The sequence below is a fragment of the Mirounga leonina genome, unplaced genomic scaffold (assembly GCF_011800145.1).
Source record: "Mirounga leonina isolate KUSES-001 unplaced genomic scaffold, KU_Mleo_1.0 Mir_488, whole genome shotgun sequence".
Classification (NCBI taxonomy): domain Eukaryota; kingdom Metazoa; phylum Chordata; class Mammalia; order Carnivora; family Phocidae; genus Mirounga; species Mirounga leonina.
In genome coordinates this window covers 1,268,536-1,281,456 of record NW_023270777.1, presented here as the reverse complement: position 1 = coordinate 1,281,456, position 12,921 = coordinate 1,268,536, and the positions used below count along the sequence as shown (strand labels likewise).

Below are 12,921 nucleotides of genomic sequence, written 5' to 3'. Positions count from 1 at the left end.
TTTTTTTTAATGCATAATTCAGGGACACCTGGGTGGCTCAGTCGGTTGGGCCTCTGCCTTCAGCTCAGGTTATGATCCCAGGATCCCGGGATCGAGCCCCGCATCGGGCTCCCTGCTCAGCGGGGAGTCTGCTTCTCCCCCTCCCCCTGCTTCTGTCCCCGCTCTTGCTATCTCTCTATCAAATAAATTTAAAAAATCTTTAAAAAAAAGGAAAAAAAGAAAGAAGGACCAGGGGATTCTCCTCCACCTGAGGCCCAAGACTCGAGGCCGGCCGCCTTCGAGCCCACCCCGACTCCGTGCTCACAGCAACCCCCGGGGCACGGACTACCGCGGGGACCTGGGGGTGCCCCGCCGCGAAACGGCTCCTAGGGCCAGCGCACGACGCTCCCCCTCCGCTCGCCGGCTGTGTCCTCCTTCGCGGCACCCGCGCCGCCGGCGCCCCAAGGACCGAACACCCCGAGAGCGCGTCGGAGCCGGCCAACCTCGGCCGAGGGAACGAAGCCCGGGGGAGAGGCTGCCGAAGCGGCCACGCCGAGGCGGAACGAAGACCAGGGAGGCGCGAGGAGAAGCGGCCGCGCCGCGCGCCCGCCCGGCCCGGCCCCACCTGGTACTGGCACAGGGAGGGCTCCTCGCCCGCGCCGCCGAGGCCCCGCAGGCGGACGGCCAGGAAGCAGCTGCCGTCGCCGTCCCACAGGAAGAGCTCGCCGCCCAGGCCCAAGACCAGGTTCCGCGTCAGCGGCGGCGACCAAGACGCCGGCTTCTCGGCCTCGGCCGGGCTCTGGCTCTTCAGGCCCTCGCGGAGCCGCAGGAACACGACGTGGCTGGGGAGCCAGGACTGCCACGGCTCCCCGTCGCCCGCGGGGCCCTCGGCGGCCGCCATCTTGCCCCGCTGCGCGCGTCGCCCCCGGGCCTCGGCGCGCCGCTGGGCGCAGCCAATCCGCGGCCGCCCGGCCGGCCGCGCTCCGGCCAATCAGCGAGCGCACGGGCCGGGGGCGGGGCGAAGGGGAGGGCCGGCCGCCGGGAGGGGGCGGTGCCGCGGGAAGGCCCGCCTCCGGGGGACAGCCTGCCTGGGCACCTCCGCCTGGCGAAGCCCGGACGTCCGAAAGCCTCCCTCAGGACTCACCTCCCTTAGTCCGGGTTGGGTTGACCTCACGAATGCCACTCCGGCCCCGCATCCTCGGGGTCGCCCCAGTCTGGCTCCGTGCGGGGCCGGCCGGGGGGACGGCACCTCCCTCAACGCCCCGCGGACCGGCGCGGGGAGCGCCCGGAAACTACAACTCCCAGGGTTCTGCGCGCCCCGGGGGCGGGGCTTCCTGGCGGCGACGCCCGCGGAGAGGCGATGGCCGAGGCGCCGGGCTCGGGGCGCCGCGCGCTGTGCAGGACGGTGGGCTCGCCGCCGTGGAAGGAGGTTTTCCGGCAGGTGGGCGTGGGGTTTGGGAAGCCTCGGCGGGGCCGCCGCCGTCCCGCGCGCCGGGCGAGGCAGCTGGGGGAGCGCCGGGCGGCGGCGGCCCCGCAGCGGGACCGGACCGGACCGGGCTGGGCCGGACCCGGTCGCTGCCGCGGTTTCTGGGCCCTGCGTGCGGGGTCGTGGGAGCCCGCCCAGGCCCAGCACGCCGCGGGTGCACCTGCGCGCCCCCCGCCCCCACCTGCTGGTGTCGGCGCGGGGGTCGGGGGCGCTCGGCTCGCTCCCCTCCTGCGAGCGGGGGTTCTGCGCCAGACGCGAGATTTTGTCAGGTTCGGACCGAGCCCCAGCGGCCGCGCGCGCCTGCGTCGCTTCTGGCCTGTTGTGGCATCGGCGTGGTCCCCGCGAGACCTTCCCAGGAACCTCCGAGGGGGCGGGCGTGTGTACCCCCCGTGCGAGAAGAGTCCGGTGCTGGGAAGGACTGCTCACCGCAGGGGCTTCCCAACCTGGGCTGTGGCCACTCCGGCCAGACAGGTCTTCGGTGTTGGGGCGCTGTTCCCTGCATCGTAGGAGGTTGAGCAGCATCCCGGGCCCCTACCCACTGGGTGCCAGGAGCCCTAAAACTAAAGTGACAGCGGGAGGGTCTCCAGGCATGGCCCCATGCCCCATGAGGGGTGAAATCGCCGCAGGCTGAGAAGCCTTGTTCGGGACGGCGGCTGCGGGAGCCACATCCAAAGCAGCAGGAACGTGGGTGTAACCTGAACGTCCTGTCATAGCTCAGCACATGCTGAGCTGTTATTACCCAACCTTGAAGGACGCTGCCCTTGATCAAGCTGGCTATAAAAAGGGTGATCTGGGGGCGCCTGGGTGGCTCAGTCAGTTGGGCGACCGACTCTTCCTGGTTTCGGCTCAGGTCATGATCTCAGGATGGTGAAATCGAGCCCTCCCATGGTGCTCATGCTCAGCTCTGAATCTGCTTGAGATTCTTTCCCTGTCCTTCCCCCTCTCCCTCTGCTCCTCCCCCAGCTCACGCTCTTTCTGTCTCTCTCTCTCTCTTTCTAAAATAAATAAGTAAAATAAAATCTGAATGTGGTGATCAGAACACATAAACAAAGCGTGATGATTTCACCTGTCTGTGAATGAGGACTGGACAGAAATGTGCAAAAATAATAATAATTAGGGTTGTAGTTGAAATTTTGTGTCTATAAATTTCTGTTAATGATTTAATATCTAGTCTAAGAAAAAAAAAACTTTTTTTAGAGAAAGAGCATGAGTCTGGGGGGAGGCAAGGGCAGAGGGAGAGGGAGAAGCAGGCTTCCTGCTGAGCAGGGAGCCCAGCCTGGGACTTGATCCCAGGACCCTGAGATCATGACCTGAGCTGAAGGCCGACACTTCACCAACTGAGCCACCCGGGTGCCCCTAAGAATCTTTTTTGTTCGTTTGTTTGTTTACCGGACTCACTCCCTGTCTTTCTCCTTCCAAGGCATGCCTGGAGAGAATGAGAAACAGCCGGGACAGGCTCCTGAACAGATACCGCCGGGCTGGAGGCAATATGCCAAGGAGATCTCAGAACACCCTTCTGGTGCAGGAGGTGATGGAAGAAGAGTGGAGTGCTTTGCAGGGTGTGGACAGCTGTCCAGAGGTCTTGACCCAGGTCAGGCTGGGATATGTGTCTCCGGGGAGGGTACTACAGCAGCAAGAGTGCCCTGGGTCCCCAAGTCCTCTGAACCCCTCCACCTTCCACCCTCCAGCCCCCAGTCAGGATTCCAACTGCCTTGAACCCAGGCTCTTCCATCTTTAAGGTTAGACTCTTCTAGATTCATGGTTCATAAATACCAGATTCTACCAATCTGTTGCATCATCGCATCTGTGAAACTAAAAAGAAAGATGTTTCACCCCTGGGCTCCCCTGCTGGAAGTTTTGATTCAGCAGACATGGGCTAGCAATCTCTCTTAAAGTGGAGCTCTCTGATTCTCATCTCGGCCAGAGTCAGGGGCTGGGTGTGGACCGGAAACCATTTACCCTGCACGAGGAAGAGCCCTGGCTTGGATGTCAGTGGTTCTGGAATTCTGACCCTGGTTTTGCTTTGGACCCTTACTTGTCCTGTGCCTCCAAGCTTCGCTTTCACGTTTAAATGAGTGTGGTCAGCACCGTGAGGACGATATAAGAGAACCTTGGCAAACTGCTCTGAAAACATCAGGGCTGTGTAGTCATGATGCGTTATCGGGTGCCTCCCGTGTGTCCCAAGCACGGGCCAGACGTCTGGGTTACAGAGTCCTATTTAGTGCTCACAAAGGCCCATTCAGGTCTATTCCCACTTGACAGAGGCCCGAAGTGAGGTTTACGGGGTTAGGAACTCCCCCCAGCAGCTCCGGAGCTTTGGCAGAACAAGAACTTAGCTGGTGCCCTCTACCCTCTCCCCCCAAATTTGGGGCCCTTGTTTTGTTACTGGGTGGTTTAATCATTTGTTGATGACTTCTCAGGGGGATCCCATTAGCACATCGTCAGCATATCCTACAGAAGGATTGAACAGATCTCAGTTAAAGCGGAGTTCTTCAGGCCAGCCTCCCAAGCTTGAGTCACTGGGGGACTTGCTGGCTGATTAGAACTCCACTTTCTCTTGCAGTTGGAGGAGCTGTTGGACGTGACTGTGCTCGAGGAAAACCAGCAGGAGATGGCTGACCAAGGTGACCCCTGGGAGGGTCCTTCCACCTGCACCTAGCTACTGGAGCGCTTTCCAAAGCAGAATTCCTTCTTAACTGCCCCCCCTCTATGCCCCACTCCGGGCGGGTGTCCGAAGTCCCTGCTTTTACTCTGGAGTCTTGGCTCTTCCCGAGAGTCTGTTGTGACTGGGCCTGGTGCTCGGACTCCGCGTTCCGTGCGATCGCTTTCTCCTGGGGACTAAGCTGACCAGCTAGCATGAGCGAGAAGAGGGGTGCAGGCGGCTCAGCGAGCGGTGGGGCCGAGAAGCCGCCTCCGTGTGGCGAGTCCGGGTCCCGTGTTTATTCTGCTCTCCGGTTCCCCTCCATTAATAGCTGAATAGCAGTCCCGTACAGGACGCAGTCGAGATCAGAGCGCTTGCGTCCCTGCTTTGAGTGCCTTCCCTCACAGCCGGTCCCTGCTGCCTCCGGGCGCTCGTGCTGCCCACCCCCTGGGGCATCGCTAGGGCCGCGGGGTGCGGCCCAGCAGCTGTGTCGCTGAGCCTTGTCAGTCCCTGGCTTCTTTGTTATTTCCTGTAAGAGACAGCGTAGACCTGCCCTCTAAGTCTGTAGGCTTACGTAGCGTGGGGACGAGAGCCAGCGCCTCGCCAGTAAGCGGCGGCTGCCCCAGGAGGGTGTGGGAGGGCAGACCGTCGGCCCGACTGCGAAGACGCACTTCTCAGCCGGGTCGTAAGCGTTAAGGCTTTGTGGTCCGTATGGTCTCTGGGGCAGCAATTCGGTCCTGCTCCAGTGTAAAACGGCCGCAGGGCTCATGGGCATGGCCGTGTTCCCATAGGACTTGACTTAGAAGATCGCCAGTGGGCTGGTCGGGCTGTGGTTGGCCGGCCCTGGCGTGTAGACTGGGAGCTCACGCTTCTGTGCGTTTGTCCCTCCTTCCTGCCACCTCCTCGGCGTGGTTGCGTGCTCGCTGCGTGAAGGAACACAGATTGTGAACAGCACAGACTGAGCACACGGACGTCGGGGAACAGATCGCTTTCAACTCAGCACCTAGTGCCCAGTCAGGGTCTTCTCTCTGCTCTGCTCCCGTCGCCTGGGGGGCGGGCGGGGGTGAACGCTGTGTCCTCGGCCCTTAGCCCCGGCGCTGCTCACGCAGGACAGGCAGGAGCCTGGCAGAGCAGATGGGTAGCGGGATTCTGCCTGGATTCTTCTCTGGTGTGGGTGCGGCTTCCCGTGCAGGCCAGGGTGCAGGCCAGGGGCCGGGCCAGGGAGGGAGGCGGGGAGCTCGCTGGAGCTGCCCTTTGCCCCGCAGAGTGGTGCATCCTCAGGGAGTACGAGAAGAGCCTGCAGTTCGATGAGAAGTGTCTCAGCGTCATGCTGGCCGAGTGGGAGGCAAACGCCCTCATCTGTCCCGTGTGCACAAAGTAAGAGATGCCAAACCCCTGCGGCGTGACGGGTGGGTGGCGTGTCCCCTGGAAGCTGGTTGTCCAGAAAGGTCTGGGGGTGCCGGGGGGCCCGCTGTGATCCCGGCTCTGCTTCCAGGTCCAACGTGAGCGTGTCAGGCGGCGTGGTCGCGTGTCCGTGTGGCCTGTACCTCCCCTCGCACGTGAGTGTCCCCCGTCCCACGGGCGTCTGCTTGCTGGAGGCCCCTTGGCTGGCGCTGCCGGAGCCGGTGGTGCACGTTTGCTCCCGGCGGCCCGGCCGCCTCGCCCCGGTGGCCGCAAAGCAGCGCACGCGCGCTCGAGACCTTTACAGCGGAACACCGGTCCCTGGTCTTCCGCAGAGTTCCCACGTGGGAAGACACAACGAGTGGCCCTAAGTGGCGGGCCGGGGCCTGAACGTTGGCGGCGGCGAAGGGTGGCGCCGAGCGAGCGTTTCACAGTCGCTCCCGGCGGCCGGTGCTCCAGGCCCCAGGCCGGGCGGGGCCGTGCGGCCGGAGCGCGAGCGGGCGCGGTGTGCGCTCCGGGTTCGCGGCTGGGAGGGCGCGCGGAGCCCGTGGCGGACTCAGGCTTTGCCCGCTCCGTGTAGCTCGACGGCGTTTTTTTTTTCTTTAAACAATTCCCCTGCTTGAGTATTTCCTGAACGTTGCATTCCTTATCGTTGAAAAAAACGAAGAGAAAGCCTTGTTTTCGTTCTCCGCCGGGTTACCGACGGGTATGACGGCGCCGTTCGGGTGGCGCAGGTGGCCCCGTGCCCTCCTGGTGCGGCTCACGCGGGAGCGGGGGCCGCCGAGGTCAAGGGCTTAGCGCGGTCGGGAGCCCCGCCGTCCCAGCGAGCCGGCCTCGGGGAATCGGGATCTTCAAGCTGTTGACTCGGAGGTGACCGGGGTCAGGTTGTAGCTTAACTTCTTTATCTGCTAGTCTCCAGAGTTGACGGAGCAAAAGCTCCGAGCCTGTTTAGAGCACAGCGTGAGTGAGCACAGCGCGCGCTGCCCGCACACGCCTGCGTTCTCCGTGGCGGCGGGGCCGGGGGAAGCGCCCCATCTTCTGATGAGCTGCGCGGTAAGCCTCCCGCGGGACCCAGCGGCCGAGCCGCCAGCGGCGGGTGGCGGTCCCGCCCAGCGGAAATCATACAGATGGGTGGATGTTTACAGATGCTTAGTCTGCATAGGAGAGTGGGGGTAATGTGTTACTTACGCTAGGAGGTCCGCGGTCACCGAGGGCCTCCTGTTTCAGGGAGGACTCCGGGATGGCCGGGGCGCAGCCTGGACGGGGAGGGCCGGGTGCACCTTACCGAGGGTAACGCACAGCCATGAGGACCTGTGCGAGCGCTCTGGGTGGTCATGGGATGACGGAGTGCGCCAGACCGCCAGGGGCGTCCCCCGTGCCAGCGGTCAGGGGCTCCTCAGCGTGGTGGTGGGGCTGAGCGAGACGCCCACAGGCGGGAGGGGAGACCCAGGAATGCATGCTGGCCCGAGGGCACCGCGAGCTCGGGTTCTGCTGGCAGTGGGCCTGCCCGTCAGTCGTGGGTTCACAGCTGCCGGCCACCCGTGTGCTGAGGGGAGGGTGTTTGGAGCCTGTGCCTGGGACCTGACCTGAGCCCCAGGTGCACACGCTGCAGGATGGGGGTCCCGAGGGCAGACGCCCCACCGGAGCTGCCTCGTGTCCCTGCTGAGGAGACCTGAATTGTGGACAGAGGTGGTGTTGGTGACTGGGACTCTCTGTTTAAATCCAGGCTTGTGATACGTGGGCTGTGATCCTCTAGAGCGGCCTCCACGCGTTCTCCTGGGGACACGACTCACTCCGCCTGAGACAGGCCCTTGTAAATGCCAGCCTTTAATTTATGACTTATTTTGTATTAAAATTTTCAACCTGTCTGCTCTTGGTGTGTCGTGATGCAGGCCGAAGGGAGAGGAATAAAAGGACAAAGCACCTTGGAGGAAAGGAACCAATTTTATTGTCCATCATTATGTTATACAAAAATCTCGGAGCAAAGGAGTCATAGAGAAGCAATAAACAGAGTAAATGAAAGGGCAACAGAAATAATTTAAATCTGAGTTATTCTCCATGATATCGGGAAGGCAACCACCTCGAAGCCCATGTGCGTCTGGCTTCAGAGCAGGCTGGTTCCCCGGCAAAGCCCGGCGTCTGGTCTGCTCTATGGACTCTTGACAAAACCTTTGAGATCCTCGAGAAAAGTAATGTATTCCTGGTGCTCCAGGGCTGTGCTGAGCTCCACCAGCTCGTCTGCGAATGTGTTATCCACCCCTCGGTCGGCCAGGAAATCCATCAGGTGGTCGTACAAGGCCTGTGGGCAACAGAGGCCTTTCCTAGTGCCAGGCTGCGCCCCTGCCGGCTGCCCAGCCGCCCGCCCGTCCGCCCCCCTGCCCGCACTCACCCAGTCCAGGGAGTCGGTGTTGAGCGTGTAATTCGTGTCCTTCCAGTCAGACTCGCCGACGGACTGAAAGCTCACCTCCCTGATGGAGAAAATGTCACTCTCCTCCTCCTCCTCTTGCCCGACCTGAGAACAGATGGCGTTTGGAGGAAGTGAAGCCCTAGCCCGGGGCAAACCGGGCTATTTATAGCTGCGAACTCCCCAGACTTCACCCCTTCCCCAGCTCTGCTGGTCTCCGCTGCACAAGGCTGGTGTCCTTGCCCCCCCAACCCCCCCCAGCCCACAGTACCTCATCTTCCGGATAATGACAGTCCAGCACCAGGGCCTTCCTGCCACCGTCCTTGACGACTTCCACCACGAAATTGGGCGTGGACGTCAGTTCAGGCTGCGGAAGCGAGAGCGCGTCAGGCCGCTGCCTGGACCGGGGGGCTCGCGGTTCCGGGGGTCTGACGACCACCACCGTTAGGACAGCCCTTAGCCGCTTCCAAACTCCTACACGATCCTGCGACTCAACACGGAGCCTAGAACCTTCCACAGCACTAAAGCCACATACCAGCTTGTTCGGGAGGCTGAGCTACACTTCCCGTTGGTCCTTCCCCGAGTTCTGAACCAGGTTTTAGAGGGTGGAGGGTCACTCGCTTCCGCTAGCCCCCTACTTGTTCACAGAACTTCCTAGGTCTCGAATGATGAAATCTGAGCTGGGGTCCCAGCTAAGTTAATTGATCTGCTCTCCCCCAGGCCCGTTCTTCCATCCGTGCACTGCAAAGCTGGCCTAAACCTCCCAGATCTCACTTCTGCTGCCCGTTCCAGGCTCTTCTTGTGTCACAGCCCAGGACCCAGGCTGGGGCATCCCGCTAACCGGCCGTCCTCACGGCTCAAGAATCACAGCGCCCCTCCCTGTGGTGGTGAGCCGTCCTGCATCAGGGCGATGGCGGCCGGAGCGGCCGGGACAGAAGCGCCCTGGGGGTGTCCTCTCTGTGCTTGGCCAAGAGGCGGTCCCAGGACCTGCTTAGTCAGGAAGTCCGGGCACCCTGTGGCCCCAATGCTGGCCGGGCCCTAGACCAGGCACAGTGCTTCCTACGACGTGCGAACCAGGCAGGACAGCCAGCGGCGGGGCAAACACCTTGTCGACGCTTCGGGCCTTAGCCTCTGATGCCCCAGCTTCGGCGGTGGGTGTTTACTGCCAGCCCGTGACACGCTGGAACATTCCTCCCTTGCAAACGCTCCAGATAAGATCCCGATACCAAACCTCTCCTGATCCTGGGAAGACTGAAGACGGGTTCAGTCCCTTCCCACTGAGCGAACACAGGCCACAGCGTGGAGCCCCAGCCTGCAGGGGCCGCGGTTCTGGTGCTGAAGCCCAAAACCGCTGCGCGGGGAGCAGAGGCCCAGAGATGGCCGTGCCCTCGCCTGCCCTCACCTGCGAACGAAGGAGATCAAGGCCCGCACCCTGCTCACCTCCTGTTCTTCCACCTTCTGCCCCTGGGACGGCTCCTCCTCCCCGTCAAACGTGGGCGGGATGCTGTTGTTAATGTTGAAGGTGACGGTGATCCTGCAAAGGGCAAAGACGAGGTCAGGGGCTGAAGCTGTAACGGGTGGACAAGTAGTGGGCACTACCACAGTGACAGGCCCGACTGAAACAGTGTGTCAGAAGCTCCGCACCAACCCGGGCATGGGGTCGGCAGTGTCCCTGCTCCGCCCGGCTTCATCTCCGCCACACGCAGTCCCGGGGGCCCTCCACTGGCGGTCAGCGGCTGAGCGCGCGGTGGCCCTGAACGGAAGCCTCCTTCCCCGAGAAAATCTGCCCACGGAGGAGGGAAGAGAGGCACCACGGTCGCCCACTGTCAGCAGAGGACCCAGAGGGGCTCTGGGGGTGGGGCTCCCCAACACTATGCGCCGCCCAGGGCAGCTCTTTTCCATTTTTTTAAAAAAGGTTTTATTTATCCATTTGAGAGCAGGAACACAAGTGGGGCGGCGGGGGGGCAGCAGACGGAGAGGGAGAAGCAGGTTCCCCGCTGAACAGGGAGCCCGACGTGGGGCTCGATCCCAGACCCCCGGGATCATGACCTGAGCCGAAGGCAGATGCTCAACCGACTGAGCCCCCCGGGCGCTCCCAAATCCATTCTTCAAAATAGCGGTAGGAAGTTTTATAATCACGAAACCGGCTGGAAACACCCAACTCATGACAGTTAAGCTGCAAAACTCCTCAGCTGCCAAACCCTGCTCCTGAGTCGGACTGAGCGCCGCAGGGAGGGGTCCTCCGGCACAGATGCCCCGCGGGTCCCCTGGGCTTGCTCGGGACCCCCACCCGCCGCCCTCCGGAGCCAGGAAGCTGTTCTCCTGCACAGCGATGCTGGCGTCGCAGCCGGCCACAAAACCTGTCTCATCTGTCCCCAGGCTGACCAAGCTGAGCTCCTGGGCGCAGAGGTGCAGTTCTGTTCACAAGAACGTTATCTATAGGGCGCCTGGGTGGCTCAGTTGGTTGAGCGACTGCCTTTAGCTCAGGTCATGATCCCAGGGTCCTGGGATTGAGCCTCACATCGGGCTCCCTGCTCTGCAGGAAGCCTGCTTCTCCCTCTCCCACCCCCCCTGCTTGTGTTCCCTCTCTCGCTGTGTCTCTCTCTGTCAAATAAATAAATAAAATCTTTAAAAAAAAAAAAAAAAAAAAGAACGTTATCTATAATGAGCCCAAACTGGCCATGAGTCACACCCTAGAAAGATGGCTTAAGGGATGTCACGGGGGGGGGGCCCGGGGGCGGGGGGGACACCGGAGGCAAAGAAAACCAGAACCCGACTTTACAACATACACAGAAGTTTACTCAAAAAGGGGACGGTGAACAGCTGAACTCAGTACAAAGTTCCGCACCTTTCTCCCGGGGACACTCACTGCCCTGTGTCGCCCTCTGCTCACACGTGAGTTATACAGCTCACGTGTTCCCTGCTGTAAACGCCAGGGCAGGGCCTGGGTTCCCACAGCAGAGCCCGCAGTGTGCGAGTCCACACCGCAAACCCGAGGCCAGTCTGCATCGGTCAGCACTGTACACATTTCTGAATCTGGGGCGCCTGGGTGGCTCAGTCAACTGAGCGTCTACCTTCGGCTCAGGTCATGATCTCAGGGTCCTGGGATCGAGTCCCACGTGGGGGGGGCGTCTCCGCTCAGCAGGGAGCCTGCCTCTCCTTCTGCCTGCCCCCCCCCCCTTGTGTTCGCATTCTCTATCTAATAAATCTCTTTTTAAAAAAAAGTTTCTGAATCTGCGTGTCTGGATTCAGGCACGGCCTCACCGGGAGACAGCCCATAGTGGTCCAGCAGACTTCCAGCGACATCCTTCTCTACTGTCTTACTTATTAAACCAACTCGCAGCAGATCCGTGTGCAGCGAATGAACCACCTGGAAATCGTGGCCAAGGACCGGCTGGAACTAAAGGCAGCTCTGGGAGAAGGCAGGGCAGGTCCCGCAAGGTCAGGGAGTCGGTCCCCCGCGGCCCACTCCGACCGGCCCGCTCCGACAGTCGGTCCCCCTACAGGCCCCCCATACTTACTTTTCTCCGGCAACTTTCTGCACTAGCTTGGCTTCTGTCCCGTTCACTTCCAGCTCCCAGCCTCCAGACATCTTGGGGAGGGACTTGTGCTTCTGTATCTTCTTTTCCTCCTTAATCTCATCGTTCAGGAACTCAACGAAAGCTTTATCTCCTACGGTGAAAATCCATTAAGATACAGAAAGAGAAAAGCCAGTCAGTCTAAACCCTAAAAAAGACCCGGGGCGACTGCAACCAGAACTGGCCTCGGGGCGGTTGCTGGCACTCCTGCTGGGGATGCGGCTCCCCCGGAGCCCGAGTCACCCCCGCTAGGCCCCGGGGGCCGGACCCGTGAAAGTTCGGGTACCCTCAGCGCCAGGCTGAGCTCAATCCCGGAAAAGGGACTTCCAGCAGCGAACCCACCACCACGTTTCACCGCGAAGCCAGAAGCTTCCCGGTTGCCCCCGCTTCGACCTGCCACCGTCACCCCCGACCACGGCCTCGCCAAAGCTCCCTTTCCGAGCCCCGGGACGAAGCCGGCCGCCGGGGAGGGGACGCAGCGCCGCCCCGAAGCGCAGCCCTTGCTGGTGAAGACGGGAAACGCGGTCCCACGCGGGTGTAGCCCGGGTCGCCCACTCCCGACGCTCGACCCCCAGCCCCTGGGCCCCCGGCCCCCGGGCTCGACCCCGCGCCCCCCGTTCCCCGACCGAGCCCCGGCCCCGGGCCTCACCCTGGGTGTGCAGCTCGCTGCAGCCGCAGCTGCAGGGCCCGCGGGCGCGCGGGAGGCCGGCGCACACACGCAGCAGCCCGAAGGGCCGCACGCACGGCCGGGGCGCGGGCTGCAGCAGCGGCCGAGGCGGCGGGGCGGGGGCGGGGGCGGCGCGGAGCCCGGCGGCGGCGGAGCCCAGCGCGCGGGGCACTCGGCGCAGCAGGCGCAGCATCGCGGCGGCGGACACGTGCGCGTGCGAAGGACGAACCCGGGCCCTAGATCCCGGCCCGCGCGCCGCCGGAAGTCCCCCCCCCGCCGGGAGCGCTTCCGCGCCGGCGCAGTGCGGGCCCGAGGCGCCGGGCTAGGCGCGCCCCCTGCTGGGGGCCTCCGAGGTCAGCGCCGCCGCCCGCGCCGGATCATCCCGCAGGACCCGCCGTGCCGCCGAGCCCTGCGGGCCGCTCTGCTCCAGGGCGGGCCCTCTGAATTCCCGCGACCACCCCCCCACCCAGCGTGCACACACCCCGCTGCGTGCACCCTCCCCCGACGTGCAACCCCTCTCCCGGCGTGCACACACCCCCCTGCGTGCACCCCACCGCGACGTGCAACCCCTCTCCCGGCGTGCACACACCCCCCTGCGTGCACCCCACCGCGACGTGCAACCCCTCTCCCGGCGTGCACACACCCCCCTGCGTGCACCCCACCGCGACGTGCAACCCCTCTCCCGGCGTGCACACACCCCCCTGCGTGCACCCCACCGCGACGTGCAACCCCTCTCCCGGCGTGCACACACCCCCCTGCGTGCAC

At 63.0% G+C, this 12,921-nt stretch overlaps 3 protein-coding genes across 4 annotated transcripts in view; 1 reads left to right on the top strand and 2 right to left on the bottom strand.

The window, feature by feature from the left end:
• The window catches only part of NUP88 (nucleoporin 88), a 21,454-nt gene extending 20,543 nt beyond the window's left edge, over positions 1 to 911 (bottom strand). For both annotated transcript variants that reach the window (XM_034989361.1, XM_034989362.1), the window contains exon 1: positions 605 to 911. In XM_034989361.1, coding sequence (XP_034845252.1) covers positions 605 to 880 — 276 coding nt within the window. In that variant the 5' untranslated portion in view covers positions 881 to 911. The remainder of the gene's footprint in view (positions 1 to 604) is intronic.
• A 415-nt stretch (positions 912 to 1,326) lies between these two features.
• Positions 1,327 to 7,374, top strand: RPAIN (RPA interacting protein). Its single transcript, XM_034989358.1, has 7 exons — positions 1,327 to 1,420; positions 2,886 to 3,056; positions 4,029 to 4,089; positions 5,372 to 5,483; positions 5,602 to 5,665; positions 6,420 to 6,560; positions 7,234 to 7,374. The coding sequence occupies exons 1-7, from the start codon at positions 1,340 to 1,342 to the stop codon at positions 7,261 to 7,263; spliced, it is 660 nt and encodes a 219-aa protein (XP_034845249.1). The 5' UTR covers positions 1,327 to 1,339; the 3' UTR covers positions 7,264 to 7,374.
• Positions 7,375 to 7,432: 58 nt separating this feature from the next.
• Positions 7,433 to 12,386, bottom strand: C1QBP (complement C1q binding protein). Its single transcript, XM_034989357.1, has 6 exons — positions 12,139 to 12,386; positions 11,433 to 11,583; positions 9,352 to 9,445; positions 8,183 to 8,278; positions 7,897 to 8,019; positions 7,433 to 7,806 (listed from the first exon to the last, which is right to left on the bottom strand). Exons 1-6 carry the CDS (start codon positions 12,347 to 12,349, stop codon positions 7,657 to 7,659), a joined length of 825 nt encoding a protein of 274 aa, XP_034845248.1. The 5' UTR covers positions 12,350 to 12,386; the 3' UTR covers positions 7,433 to 7,656.
• Between the last annotated feature and the right edge of the window lie 535 nt (positions 12,387 to 12,921).